We start from the raw sequence: 12507 nt of genomic DNA on the forward strand, positions 1-12507 counted from the left end.
TCCTTTACTCCTTTCACTTCTGATCCTGCCTCCCCCCAGATCCTGCTTCCCACTTCTCCAAACATCCCAGTGCCCCTTGTCTTTATTTCTCCCTTTTCTCCATGAGGGGTGGGAGCTTGGCTGCTCCACGCTCAGCCTTGGCCCCTTTTCCTGCTGTCCTTGTGTCCCAAGGCAGTCTTGGTTTGCTGGCCATGGTTGCTGGCCGTGCTCTGCTCTGTCCCTCCCAGTGGCACCAGGCAGCGCAGCAGCGGTGACAGTGGTGACACAGAGCAGCTGCCATGCCCGTGGCCAGCCCAGCCCTCGCTGGCCTCAGCGGGCGCATGCCCAGCTCCTCGTTCCCACACTGGGCATTCCACAGGTCACAGAGTTAAGAGGATTTTGCTTTTCTCCTCTCTTTAAATCCAGCGCGGAGTGGGTTTAGTGCTGGAATCGCTCCCTGTTACAGCCAGGCTGTGGGTGATGAGTAATTGGTATTTCCCAGCACTAAACACTGGGATCCCCCCAGTGCTTCCTGGCTGCACAAACTCCAGTGACAGCCCCTCCCAGCCAGGAGGGAGCCCAGCTCTGGTGGGAACACTGGGATGTCACCAGAGCTGCTCCCAGGAGCCTCCCACAGTGACCCTTTGGCTCACTGGGAGGTGTCCCAGGGTTCCCCACACAACACTCCTGTGCTGGGGTCAGCAGAGCTGCTCCCAGGGACGCTCCACAAGGGTTTGGGAATGGCTCCTCAAGGCTGACCCTGCTTCCCTGGGAGCTGGAGGCGGGACAGGAGGGGTGGGATCCACCCCACCACTCGTGGCTGTGTGTGACCGGAGCCAGGCTGTGCCGGGGTGGAAGATGGGGCACAGAAGCACCAGGCAAGGGAAGGGACACAGCCTGCCTCATCTTCCAAAAATTCACCAAGGGAAAGGGTGTGGGGCCAGCCCTCAGGCAAGGAAATGTCCTCAGAGGTGTCCAGAGGGGACCAGGGACAGGCATGGCACTGGCAGCTCCTGGCAGCCCAGGGAGGGGCAGACCAACCTGTAATCCCAGCAGAGCAGTGTCCTGTGCCAAAGGTGTCGGGCACAGCTTGGGGTGTGTGGGGGCTGACAGGGACCACTGAGCTGCTGCCACCTCCCTCTCCAGCCCCTCATGCCCCTGGGCAGCAAAGAGCAGCTGGGAGGAAAAATGGATGAGCTGAACCAGCTGAACCATGGTGAATGCAGACACTCAGCTGGTGAATCAAGGTCTGCTGGGGGAGTTGGGACTTTTGGCCATTGAGTCAGGACTCAGCCAGTGATGGGCACTCTCAGCTGGTGGATGTGGACCCAGACCATGAATGTGGACTCTTGGTCAGTGAATGGGGACCCTGGGCTGGGGAACTGGGCCTTTTTTGGTGAATGGGCACCCTGGGCTGGGGAACTGGGCCTTTTTTGGTGAATGGGGACCCTGGGCTGGGGAACTGGGCCCTGTTTGGTCAATCAGGACCCTGGGCTGGGGAACTGGGCCCTGTTTGGTCAATCAGGACCCTGGGCTGGTGAACTGGGCCCTGTTTGGTGAATGGAGACCCTGGGCTGGTGAACTGGGCCCCATTTGTGCATCAGGACTCACCCAGTGAATCCCAGCTCCGGATATTTTGTCTCAGGCAGCCGGAGCCTGTCAAGGGAAGAAAGGCTCCTTGTCTCGGGGTCGTGGCTCTGGTCCTGTTCTGTGTCTGGGAGAGAAAAGAGGATGGTGGAGAGAGGAGGGCAGCCCCAGTGCCCATGCCAGCTCCCTTCCCGCAGCCCGTGCCAGTCCTGGCTGCCCACAATGGGCCCATCTCCCCTCCCAGCCAACCAGCCAAGCATTGAAATTTAATAGCTCTGGCCTCTCTTCATCCCATGATTAGGCCTGTGACTAAAGCCCATGTGTTGCTCTTCTGGTTGGAGGCAAATTCCTCTGCAGGGCCGGTGAAGGCAGCTCGGGGTGCCTGCTCCCCGCCCTGTGCCGTGTCCCAGCTGCTCCCCGCCCTGTGCCGTGTCCCAGCGGGCACTGATGGAGCCCTCGGACAGCCCCGGGCTACCCGAGCCTCTGCTCCCTCCTCTGGGACAGGCAGAGGGGATGAGAGCTGGGCTGGGCTGGGCTGGGCTGGGCTGGCAGCCCCGGGGCACACGGAGACACAACGAGGGACACTGACCCCAGAGACACAACGAGGGACACTGACCCCAGAGACACAACGAGGGACACTGACCCCAGAGACACAACGAGGGACACTGACCCCAGAGGCAGGAACGGAGGCTGTGCCCTCCCGGGGCAAGCAGGAGCACGCCAGGAAGGTGAGTAGGGTCTGAGGGAGCAGCGTGGGGGAGTGATGGGCTCAGAGCGATGCCCCAGGGCTGGGGGACACGGGGACAAACCCCCAGTGCTCCCAACCCGGGCATGAGCAGGAGCATCCTTAAACCTGCTGGAATCCTTGTGACCCACTTTGGTCCGGAATCCCAGTAAGGCCCTACAGCCCATGGGGGCGAGCAGCTGGAGCTGAGGATGGCTCCTGAATCCAGGGCTCCTCTGTGGATCATCCCCATGGCTCTGAGACAGCTGAGGAGCCACGGCCTGGCTCTGCAGAGGGGACAGTCCCACCATTGCCCACCGGCCACACTGGGCTCCCTGGGAGGGACAGACGCGGGTGGGGAGGGAATGTGGGCACCACTCCAAGGTGGCACCTCTGTGTGGCACGTCCAGGATGGATGGGCTGTGCCAGGCTGGAGGTTCTGTGCCATGTCACCCTCAGCTCCGCGGTGACACTGTGCACGACGTGCTGTGCCAGCCTCACCTCCACACTGTGACCCTTGGTGACACCATGGGCAGGGTCTCCCCGGGCGGTGTCCAGCTGGACAGACCCACAGGCACCGTGAGGGAGGATCCCAGTGAGGAGCAGACGGGTTCCAGGTCCCACCAGCCCGGGCTGGACTCCCTCCTTGGCTGCCCCAGCCCACTCCGTGTGTCCCTGCATTCCCTCCTCGCTGACTGCCTCCAAGGGCAGCTGGGCATGGGGGGTGGCCTGGCCCATCCTGCAGTGCCCCTTCTGCCCTGCCTCACCCACGGCACTGCATCGCTCTGGGATCCCCAATCCCCTCCAACATCCCTGTCCCTACACAGCCGTTTCTTCTCCTCATACACAAACACAGATCCTCTCCTGCCACAGTGATGCCCATCCCACTCCAGCTCCCTTTCCCTCCCTCCCATCCCACGGGAAGCTTATGCCCAGCTCTGCCCATGCCAGGACATCCCACCTGCCCTCGGGGTTTGCTCAGACATCAGCATCTCCTCTCTGCCCCACCAGCACATCCCTGTCCTCATCCCACCCTTTCCATTGCAGTGTCCACGTTCCCAGTGCTTTATCCACGCCTTTACCTGTCCTAGAGCTCCTGTCCTGTGCTGGAAGGGGCCGGCAGAGACCAGCCCTGCCGGTTCGTTGCAGCAGTTTGTGGCAGGTGATGGAAACGCTGCAGCCAGGGGGAGATCTGAGGATCCCACACCGATGAGCCGCCCGCCGTGCCCGCCGGGATCGGCTGCCGGCTCCCGCCACCGCTCCTCGGCTCTTAATCTCCCCAGCAAGCCGAGAATTAATTATTCAGCGGCTCCCAGGACGCCTCGGAACATCCGCGCCCGCGGGGCTTTGGCTGCCCCGGCCCCGAGGTGCCGCACCCTTCACGCCGGGGGTGATGGATGGATTCGTGCCCTCTGTCCAGGGAACCCCGAGCGCTGGCACGGGGCTGAATCCGAGCCCGGGAGAGATCGGTTCCTGCTGGAAGCAAGAGGGAGCCACGAGGGGAGGGTGGTGGGAGTGCTGGGGTCCCTGGGGACAGATCCCTGTGCCATGCTCCATGCCAGGGGATGGCCACAGCCACCTGACCTTGCCCAAGCCACTGGGACGGTGGCACCGGTTCTCCTGCAGGCAGATGGAAACTGGGAGTTGGGAGGGATAACCCTGGGGTGTTTCACCCCAAATCCCAGCCTGGGCAGCTCCACTGAAGGAGCCTGTCGGAGCAGGAGTGGCTGGGAGCCATCACGCCATGGGCAGCCACCTTGTTTGGGGGGACCTTATGGGGACAGGGATGGAGCAAACCCTGGAGCAGCCCAGGCACCTCCACCAGACATCCCCGGGTGCCCCAGCTGCTCCCAAACGTGTCCAGGGTGGCGGGATGAGCTGCACCCCTGGCCTGGCAGAGGCAGGAAGGTGCCTGGAGAGGGTGACAAGGGGGAACCAGGCACCCAGCACCCCCGGGTGATGCTCAGAGGGGACCCTGTGGAAGCAGGGGCTGAATCCCTCTCGGGAGACATGAATGGCCACGATGGGAGATCGCAGGCACCGGCAAGAGGCTTAACTTTAAAAAAAAAAAAGGTTTATTTATTTCAAGATCTTACTTTTTTTTTTTCTCCTTTTTTGTTGTTTTTACCTGTATTTCAAAAAAAGTGGGGCAAAAGTACAAAAAAAGTCAGTTGCGGAACGGCAAAGGTTTAGAAATCACAGCGCGGAACGAACCCAAGCGAGAAACACGGAGCACGAACCAAACACCCCCACGACACGGCCGAATTATTACTGGAATTTTTTTTTGTTTTCCTCGGTACAAAACACACCAAAGCATGCCACGGAGCGGGAGGGACGCGGGGCGGGAGGAGAGGCTGCGGGAGGGGGGAGCCTGAGCCCGGCTCCGGCCCCGCCGCCGCCCCGGCGCCGCCGCTCACGTCAGGTTGTTCTGGAGGCAGTTCAGCTCCCCCACGTCCTGCTCCCCTTTGCCGCCCTCGTGCTTGGGCGACGTCGAGTTGTGGATGTTGAACGGCTCCTCGTCCTTCAGGCAGGATTTCAGCGAGTCCTGCAGCTTGTGGGGAGCGCTGGGATCGTCCTGCAGGAGAGAGGGGGGTCAGGGCAGGGCCGGGATGGGGCGAGACCCAGTGAGGGCACCCATGTCCCACTGACCCCTTGCAGCGAGCCACTGGGGGACAAATGTCCCCTCCCAGCTCAGAGGGCGGCACGGGGGGCCCGCGGCGCTCGCAGCACGGGGACAGGGCCCGACCCCCCCGCGGTGACGCCGTCCCCCAGCAGAGCCTCCCCACCTCGGCTCCCGAAGCGCCCAGGAGCTGTGCCAGCCTGGAGCCCGTGCCAGCCGCCGGCGCATCATCCCCCGGCCATCCGCCCACCGTTCCCGTTCCCGTTCCCGTTCCCTTCGCCTCGTCCCCGCGACGAGCAGCCACTCCCGGCGCTTGGCAGGAGCCCAGAGGGGCTGGCTTTATTGCGGTTCCTCAGCGTACAGCCCGTGCCCCCGCGCCGCTGGCAAAGCCGGGCACGCCTCTTCCCGACGTCCCCCCGCTGCAGCATCCTCCGCTCCGGGGCCTGGCCCGCACCCCGGCAGGAGCGGCCCCGCCGGCACCGGCACCGGCACCGGGCCCCGGCTGTGGGCGGCGGCTGTGCCCGCACGGTCCCGCTGTGGGCAGGGCAGGGCAGGGCAGGGCAGGGCAGGGCAGGGCAGGGGGAGCCTGCCAGGCCGGGCCGGGCCGGGCCGTGGTGGTTCCGGTGCTGCCGGTGCCACGCGGAGAGCGGCAGACGGACGGGGACACCCCAGGGCCGGCGTGACACAGGGACAGGATCCCCATCTCCTGGGCAGTGACATCCGGCCAGTCCGGAGCTGGTGCCATTGGCTGCAGGATCCCCAAAAACCCCTTTCCGGGGGGGTGCTGACCCTGCTGACCCCTCCTCATCCTCGCAGTGCTGCTGCGTCCCAGGCACCGCGTGCCGAGCCCTCCAGCTCCGGAGGGGACGGGGGATGTGCCGGGGAGCGGCACCGAGCTCATCCCGAGGTGCATCCTCTCGGCAGCGGGGAGGGAGCCGGCCCCGGAGCCTCCTGCCAGGGCGGCTAGGGCTGCTAAAGGCGGTCGGAAGACGGGGAACACCGGCCGTGGGTGGGGGAAGGCTAAAGGGACCTACGCTCCTCCTCCGGCTCCGCAAAGCCCTTCGCTTCTCTCTGTTCCGAGTCGAAAGACAGCAGGTTGGAGCGGGATCCCGGGGAGGCCGGGGGTGCACCCCAACCGTGGCACCAGTGTCATCCTCCAGCACCCGCGGCCATCCACTGCTCCTGCCCGGCGATGCCACAGCCAGGGAGCATCGCCTGCCCCGCTGTCCCCTCCCTGAACACCGGCACAGCCACCCCCGCCACCCCCACACGGAGCCAAAGCCATCGGGAGCTCGGGACGGCGGCTCCCGGGGAGCCACACAGGCAGGAGGGGACGGGGAAGGGACAGGGGGGTGACACTGCCCCCCTGCCTGGCCTCAGACCAGTCTAGCTCAGTGGGGACCGAGGGAACAGAGCTGTGACCATGGCAGGATGGGGACAGGAGGGCAGCGCTGGGATCGTGGAGGGGTCAGAGGTCACCAGACAGAGGGACAGGGATGGGACAGGAAGAGGGACACACAGCTCCTTACGTTTGGGTGGGAGCCCTCGGCGATGGTGGACAGGGAGAAGTTGTCGTTGTGCAGCTCGGACGGGGTGCGGTATCTGCGGGGCCAGGAGAGCAGGGTGAGAGCAGGCCCCCCCCGCAGCCCCGCCCGCCTTTTGGGGTGACCCTGCTGTTGGGGGGGTTAATTGTTCCCAGCACTGCAGGTCTGGGGGGGTAAATGTCCCCAGGGATGGACGTCTGGGCTAAATACCCCAGATCTGAGGGCTTTGGAGGGATAAATCTTCCCCGGTCTGGGGGTTTGGGGATTTGTACCCCCAGATCTAAGGGCTTTGGAGGGATAAATCGTCCCTGCTCTGGGGATTTGGGGTTTTGTAACCCCATCTCTGAGGATTTGGGGAGCTAAATGCCTCCAAGTCTGGGGGGCTTGGGGACTCAGTACACCCGGAGATGGAGGTCTACGGGCTTAAATGTCTTGAACTCTGGAGGTTTGGGGACTAAATGTCCCCAGGGATTGAGCTGGGGCTAAAGGAGCCCATTGTGACATTTTGGGGGGCTCGGTGCCCCCAGATCTGGGGGTTTGGGGATAGCTGGGCTCTGGGCAGGAGAGCGGGAAGGGCAGCCCGGGGCAGGGCTGGAGAGGCAGACCCGGGAACTGGCACGGAGCCTCCCTGCTAATTACACTTGGCATTTCCAAACACTAATTAACAGCTCATTAGGGACCGGGCTGGGAAGGCTCCCTCCTCCCTGCTCCAGGAGCTGGCCAGCAGTGGCCGGGGCGGGGGGGTGACCCCAAACCCTTCCCCGTCACCCCCCAGCCCTGTCCCCAGCCGGACCGTCCCCGATGGCCGCCCAGCCGCTGTCCCAGCGCGCAGCGAAGCAGATTAACTGGTGCCAGTCAGGAGCGGCTTTAAGGGATTAACCGCGGAGCAGGAGCCGCGGCCACGGCCCCCGCCCCCGGCAGCTCTCCCACCCACCGTGCCCGCGTCCCCCGCGGCACCGGCGGTCCCGGTGACGCCAGCAGGGCAGGGGTGTTGGGGCGGCCCGGGGGTGTCCCCGTCACTCACTTGGTCTTGCGCAGTTTGCTGTTCTCCGTCTTGAGCAGGTAGAGCTTCTTGGCGAAGAACACGGTGAGCATGAAGAGCAGCAGCACCACGAGCGCGGCCGAGCCCACGGCCACGCACATCACCTGGAAGTCGGTGACGATGGACTCGCAGCGCGTGCCCTTGTGCCACGTGTAGTCCTGCGTGTTGCACCTGCCGGGGGACGCGCTCAGAGGCATCCCCCGCCCCAAAACGCATCCCCCGCCCCAAAACGCGCCCAGAGCATCCTCGGGGGATGCGGTGTTTGTACCTGCGGGGGTTGCGGGGGTCTGAGGGGGATGGGATGAGCGGGTGACACACGAGGGGGGTGACACCGAGCGAGATGGGGACACTGGGACATGCTGGGAGCGGGGTCGGGGTCTCCCAGACGGCGCTGGCGCCCCGCACCAGCGGCTCCCAGCCCCAGCGGCGGCGGGAGCGGGGAGGGGTCCCCCGCGTCCCCCCGGGCTCGGTGCCAGCCGCGGGGCACGCCCGGTGCGGGCGGCACAGCCGGCGTCGCCTCCCGGCGCAATCTGCCGGGCCCGATTAGCGCGGCCGCCCCGCAGGCTCGGCCCTGACCTAATTCCTGGGCAGCCGCCGCCCGGGGGCAGGGAAACCCCCCTGCATCCCGGGAATGGGGCTGCGGGGCACCCAGAGCCCGGGAACGGCCTGCCGAGGGGGTGGAAAAGGTTCGGAATGGAATGAAAAAAGGATGGAAGGACTGGGAATGGGGTGTCAGGGGCATGGAGAGCCCAGGGATGGAGCACAGAGAAGGGAGAGCCCAGGGATGGAGCACAGAGAAGGGAGAGCCAAGGGATGGAGTACAGAGAAGGGAGAGCCCAGGGATGAGGAGCATGGAGGATGGAGAGCCTGGGAATGGAGCACAGAGAATGGAAAGCTCAGGGATGAGGAGCACAGAGAAGGGAGAGCTCAGGGATGAGGAGCACGGAGGATGGAGAGCTCAGGGATGGAGTACAGAGAAGGGAGAGCTCAGGGATGGAGCACAGAGAAGGGAGAGCCCAGGGATGAGGAGCACAGAGAAGGGAGAGCTCAGGGATGAGGAGCACGGAGGATGGAGAGCCTGGGAATGGAGTGCGTGGAGAGGGAGACTGCAAGGATGGGGTGCATGGAGGATGGAGAGATGGGGAGTGGGGCACACAATGGATGGAAGCACTGAGAATGCCAGGCCAGGAGGATGGAGAGCCCAGGGATGGGGCAGAGGGAATGGAGAGCCCAGGAAGGAGGTACTGGGGGTGGGACAGACCAGGAATGGGGTGAAAGGGGTGGAGAGGCCAGGATTGGGTTGCAGGAGATGGAAGCACTGGGAATAGGGTGCATGGGTGGTGGAGAGCCCAGGGATGGAATGCATGGAGTAGGGAGAGACTGGGAGTGGGGATGCACAAGGGCTGGAAGGACTGGGAATGGGATACATGGGAATGGAGAGCCTGGCCATGGGGTGCAGGGGATGGTGAGCCCAGGGATGGGGTGCAGGGCATGGGAACACTGGGCATGGGGTGCAGGGGATGGTGAGCTCAGGGATGGTGAGCAGGGATGGAGAGCCCCAGGATGGTGAGCCCAGGGATGGTGAGCAGGGATGGAGAGCCCCAGGATGGTGAGCCCAGGGATGGAGAGCCCCAGGATGGTGAGCCCAGGGATGGAGAGCCCCAGGATGGTGAGCCCAGGATGGTGAGCCCAGGGATGGGGTGCAGGGATGGTGAGTCCAGGATGGAATCTAGGGATAGTGAGCCCAGGGATAGTGAGCCCAGGGATGGTGAGCCCAGGGATGGTGAGCCCAGGGATGGGGTGCAGGGATGGTGAGCCCAGGATGGAATCTAGGGATGGTGAGCCCAGGGATGGTGAGCCCAGGGATGGCGAGCCCCACAGCCCAGCCCAGCAGGGCCCGTTCCTTACCGGCAGAAGGCCCCGTGGCTCTCCACCAGGTAGCACTGGCCGCCGTTGTGGCAGTAGCTGGGGACGAGGTCGCAGAGGGAGCGGCAGGAGCTGTTGTGCCGCACGTACCCGCTCCGGCACTCGGAGCCGTTCTCGGGCGGGCCCCGCTCCCCCGGCCGCGGCCAGGCCGTGGGGCCGCCCCCGGGCAGCCCGGGCGGCGGCGGCGGGGCCGCGGCGCGGTGCCCGGTGGGCCGGGGGTCCCGCGGGGCGGGCGCGGCCGAGGCGGGCGGCCGGTAGCCGTTCTCGTCCTCCAGCCCGCCGTCTTCCTCCTCCTCCTCTTCCTCCTCGTCCTCCAGCTCGTCCTCGTCGTCCCCGTCGGCGTAGAAGGAGGTGGTGGGGTAGAAATCGGCGTCGTCGAAGGGCGTGAAGTCGTCGTAGAGCTCGTGCAGGGCCCAGGGCGTGGCCGCCCCCTCGGGCTCCCGCCGCCGCGCCGAGCCCGCCGCGCCCCGGCCGCCCCCGGGGAAGCCCCCCAGTCCCTCGCCCCCCTCGAACAGGTCGTAGTAATCGACGTCGATGATCTCGGAGCCCGTGCGGTCGGCCGGGGGCTTGGGCGGGCCCGTGGCGGCGGTGACGGGCTCCTGCAGCCACGTCAGGTCGGTCCAGCCGCGGGCCCCCTGCGCCGGGGCCGGGCTGGAGGCGGCGGCCCAGAGCTCCGGGGCACCCCCCGAGTCCCCCCCGGCGGCGGCCACGGGGCCGGGCTCGCCCAGCACGGGGGTGCGCGGCGCGGCCGAGCCCCCGGCCGCCAGCAGCAGGTCGGATTCGGCGGAGTCGGTGGCGAGCTGCGGCCCGGGGGGGCTCGGCAGCGCGGCCGGGAGCCCCCCGAAGCCCCCCGGGGCGGGCGGGGAGCCCGGCGTGGGTCGGTCACCGCTGCCCGGCTCCTCGGGGCTGCCCAGCGCCACCGGCACCGTGCCCCCGTCCCCGGGCCAGGTGACGGCTCGGGGGGGCACGGCGCTGGCCTCGCCCTCCCCGGCGCACCCCGGGCACCCCTCGGGCACGGCCGAGGGCTCCGTGGTGGCCGTGCCCCCCCCGGGGGGCTCTAGCTGGGGTCCTGCCGCTGCCCCCCCGGCGCTCGTGCTGTTGCTGGGTCCCCCAGGGGGGTCTCCGCTCGCCAGGTCCCATTTCGGGGGGCTGCTCTCCAACGAGCCCTCCCAGGCTCTCCCCTCGCCAGCGCTGGAGTTTTGGGGGGGCCACGCGGATGCTGGGGAGGGCAAGGAGAGAAAGAGGTGTCAGAGGTGCCCCCGCACCCCTGTGAGGACGTGGCAGCCTGGGGGGGGGGGGAGTCCAACAGGTCCCCCACCTGCTCCACCTTGCACCCACCTGGATGCATGACAAGGACCTGGGGGGCAGGCGGGGCTGCACCCCGAATCCTTGAGTCTCTCTCGGGGGACTGATGGGGTGAACCCCACAGAAGCCCCCAGCTCTGTGGGTGCCCTCACACCCAACTCTGTGACGCCCCCCTTCAGCACAGCCCCCCCAACACGAGCTGCCCCCGTTCCTGCCCCCTCAGCTGCCCTTCAAGGGGATCCAGCCTCCTGCAAAGGGATCCAGTCCTCCCCCAAATGGATCCAGCCCCACTGCAAGGGCAGCCAGCCCTCCCCAGAAGGAATCAGCCCCCCAAAAGGGGATCCAGCCCCCTCCCCCGGTAGATCCAGCCCTCCTGTGGTTCTCGTGAGTGCACTCCACACACACAGCGGGCTGCAGCTCCCTGCGATGGGATGCAGCCCGGTTCCCGCCCCATCTCTGCGAGGGGATCCAGCCCCTCCGGCTGCTGCGGCTGCAGCCGCTACACACAACGGGATCGGCCCCTGCGGCGGGATCAGCCCCTCTGCAATGGAATCCGGCCCCTTCCGAGGGCATCAGCCCTCTCTGCCGCCTGCCTGTCCATCCGGACACACAGCAGCATCCAGCCCTCCCCACGCCGGGATCCAGCCCCCTGCCAGCGGATCCAGCCCTCCTCCGGTTCCTGCGAGTGCACCCCATACACAGCCCCGATCCCGCCCCTGCAAGGGGATCCGGCTCCCTGCAGGGGGATCCGGCCCCTTTCCAAGGGTATCCGACTCCCCCTGCAATGGAATCCAGCCCCCTGCAAGGGGACCCACCCCCCTCCGGCTCCTGCAAGTGCGCCCCAAAATCCCGAGAGGATCCAGCCCCTGCAAGGGAATCCGCTCCCTCCTGCACGGGGCTCCAGCCCTTCCCTGGCTCCTGCAGATGCTCCCCCTGCACGCACGGGGATCCAGCCCTGCCGCAAGGGATCCAGCCCCGGCAGGGGGATCCAGCCCTTCCTGCAAGGGGACCCAACCCCACGCACGGAATCCGGCCCCGGCCGGGGGATCCCGCCCGCCCTGCAGGGAGATCCAGCCCTTCCCTGGCTCCTGCAGATGCCCCCCCTCCCCATGAAGGGATCCAGCCCCCGCCCGGGGGGATCCACCTTCCCCCGGCAGCAGCAGCGGGATCCGGCCCCGGCCGGGGGATCCCCCCCACCCCCCCAGCCCGCAGCCCCCGCCCGGACCGCAGCCCCCCCACCCGGGGGATCCCCCCCGCCCCGGGATCCGCCCCCCCGCGCCCGTGCCGTGTGTCCCCGGTCCCGGTACGCACCGAGGGCGCCGCCGATCGCCAGCAGCAGGGCCAGGGCGCGGGGGGCGCGGGGGGCGCGGGGGGCCATGGCGGCATGGAGGGACCCCGGCTCCGCCACGGGGCCGGCACCGGCAGCGGCTCCGCCCGCCCCGCTCCGAGCGAGCCGCGCCGAGCCGAGCGGAGCCGCGCCGAGCCGGGGGGCCGGGCCGGGCGGCGGGGGCGGGACCGCGGACGCGGCGGCGGCTCCGGGCACGGGCACGGCACCCCCCCGGCACCCCGCGGGCAGCGCCGGGGGGCGCACCCCGGGACCCCCAGCATCGGGGGGGACACAGCCCGGCACCCCAATATCGGGGGGACACACCCCGGCACCCCCAGCATCGGGAGCACACACAGCCCGGCACCCCCAGCATCGGGGGGGACACAGCCCGGTACCCCCCAGCATCGGGGGGGACACAGCCCGGTACCCTCAGTATTGGGGGGACACAGCCCG

The 12507-nt window shown here is 67.3% G+C and overlaps 2 protein-coding genes across 4 annotated transcripts; one reads left to right on the forward strand and one right to left on the reverse strand.

The window, feature by feature from the left end:
- The first annotated feature begins 1813 nt into the window (after nt 1-1813).
- LOC129046940 (uncharacterized) lies at nt 1814-4555 on the forward strand. The gene is made up of 2 exons (XM_054517366.1): nt 1814-2294; nt 3338-4555. Exons 1-2 carry the CDS (start codon nt 1860-1862, stop codon nt 4481-4483), a joined length of 1581 nt encoding a protein of 526 aa, XP_054373341.1. The 5' UTR covers nt 1814-1859; the 3' UTR covers nt 4484-4555.
- On the reverse strand, nt 4343-12207 carry CSPG5 (chondroitin sulfate proteoglycan 5). Of its 3 annotated transcripts, XR_004979830.2 has the most exons (6): nt 12039-12207; nt 9405-10641; nt 7479-7667; nt 6440-6512; nt 5700-5981; nt 4753-4865 (listed from the first exon to the last, which is right to left on the reverse strand). XR_004979830.2 is itself a non-coding variant. In XM_036379223.2 (5 exons), exons 1-5 carry the CDS (start codon nt 12103-12105, stop codon nt 4704-4706), a joined length of 1728 nt encoding a protein of 575 aa, XP_036235116.1. In that variant the 5' UTR covers nt 12106-12205; the 3' UTR covers nt 4343-4703. The 3 variants fall into 3 exon arrangements, 2 of the variants coding, with proteins under 2 accessions (XP_036235116.1, XP_036235118.1); XM_036379223.2 differs by lacking the exon at nt 5700-5981 and having other exon boundaries at nt 4343-4865; nt 12039-12205; XM_036379225.2 differs by lacking the exon at nt 4753-4865 and having other exon boundaries at nt 5224-5981.
- Nucleotides 12208-12507: the final 300 nt, after the last annotated feature.

Source organism: Molothrus ater, chromosome 1 (genome assembly GCF_012460135.2).
Source record: "Molothrus ater isolate BHLD 08-10-18 breed brown headed cowbird chromosome 1, BPBGC_Mater_1.1, whole genome shotgun sequence".
Classification (NCBI taxonomy): Eukaryota; Metazoa; Chordata; class Aves; order Passeriformes; family Icteridae; genus Molothrus; species Molothrus ater.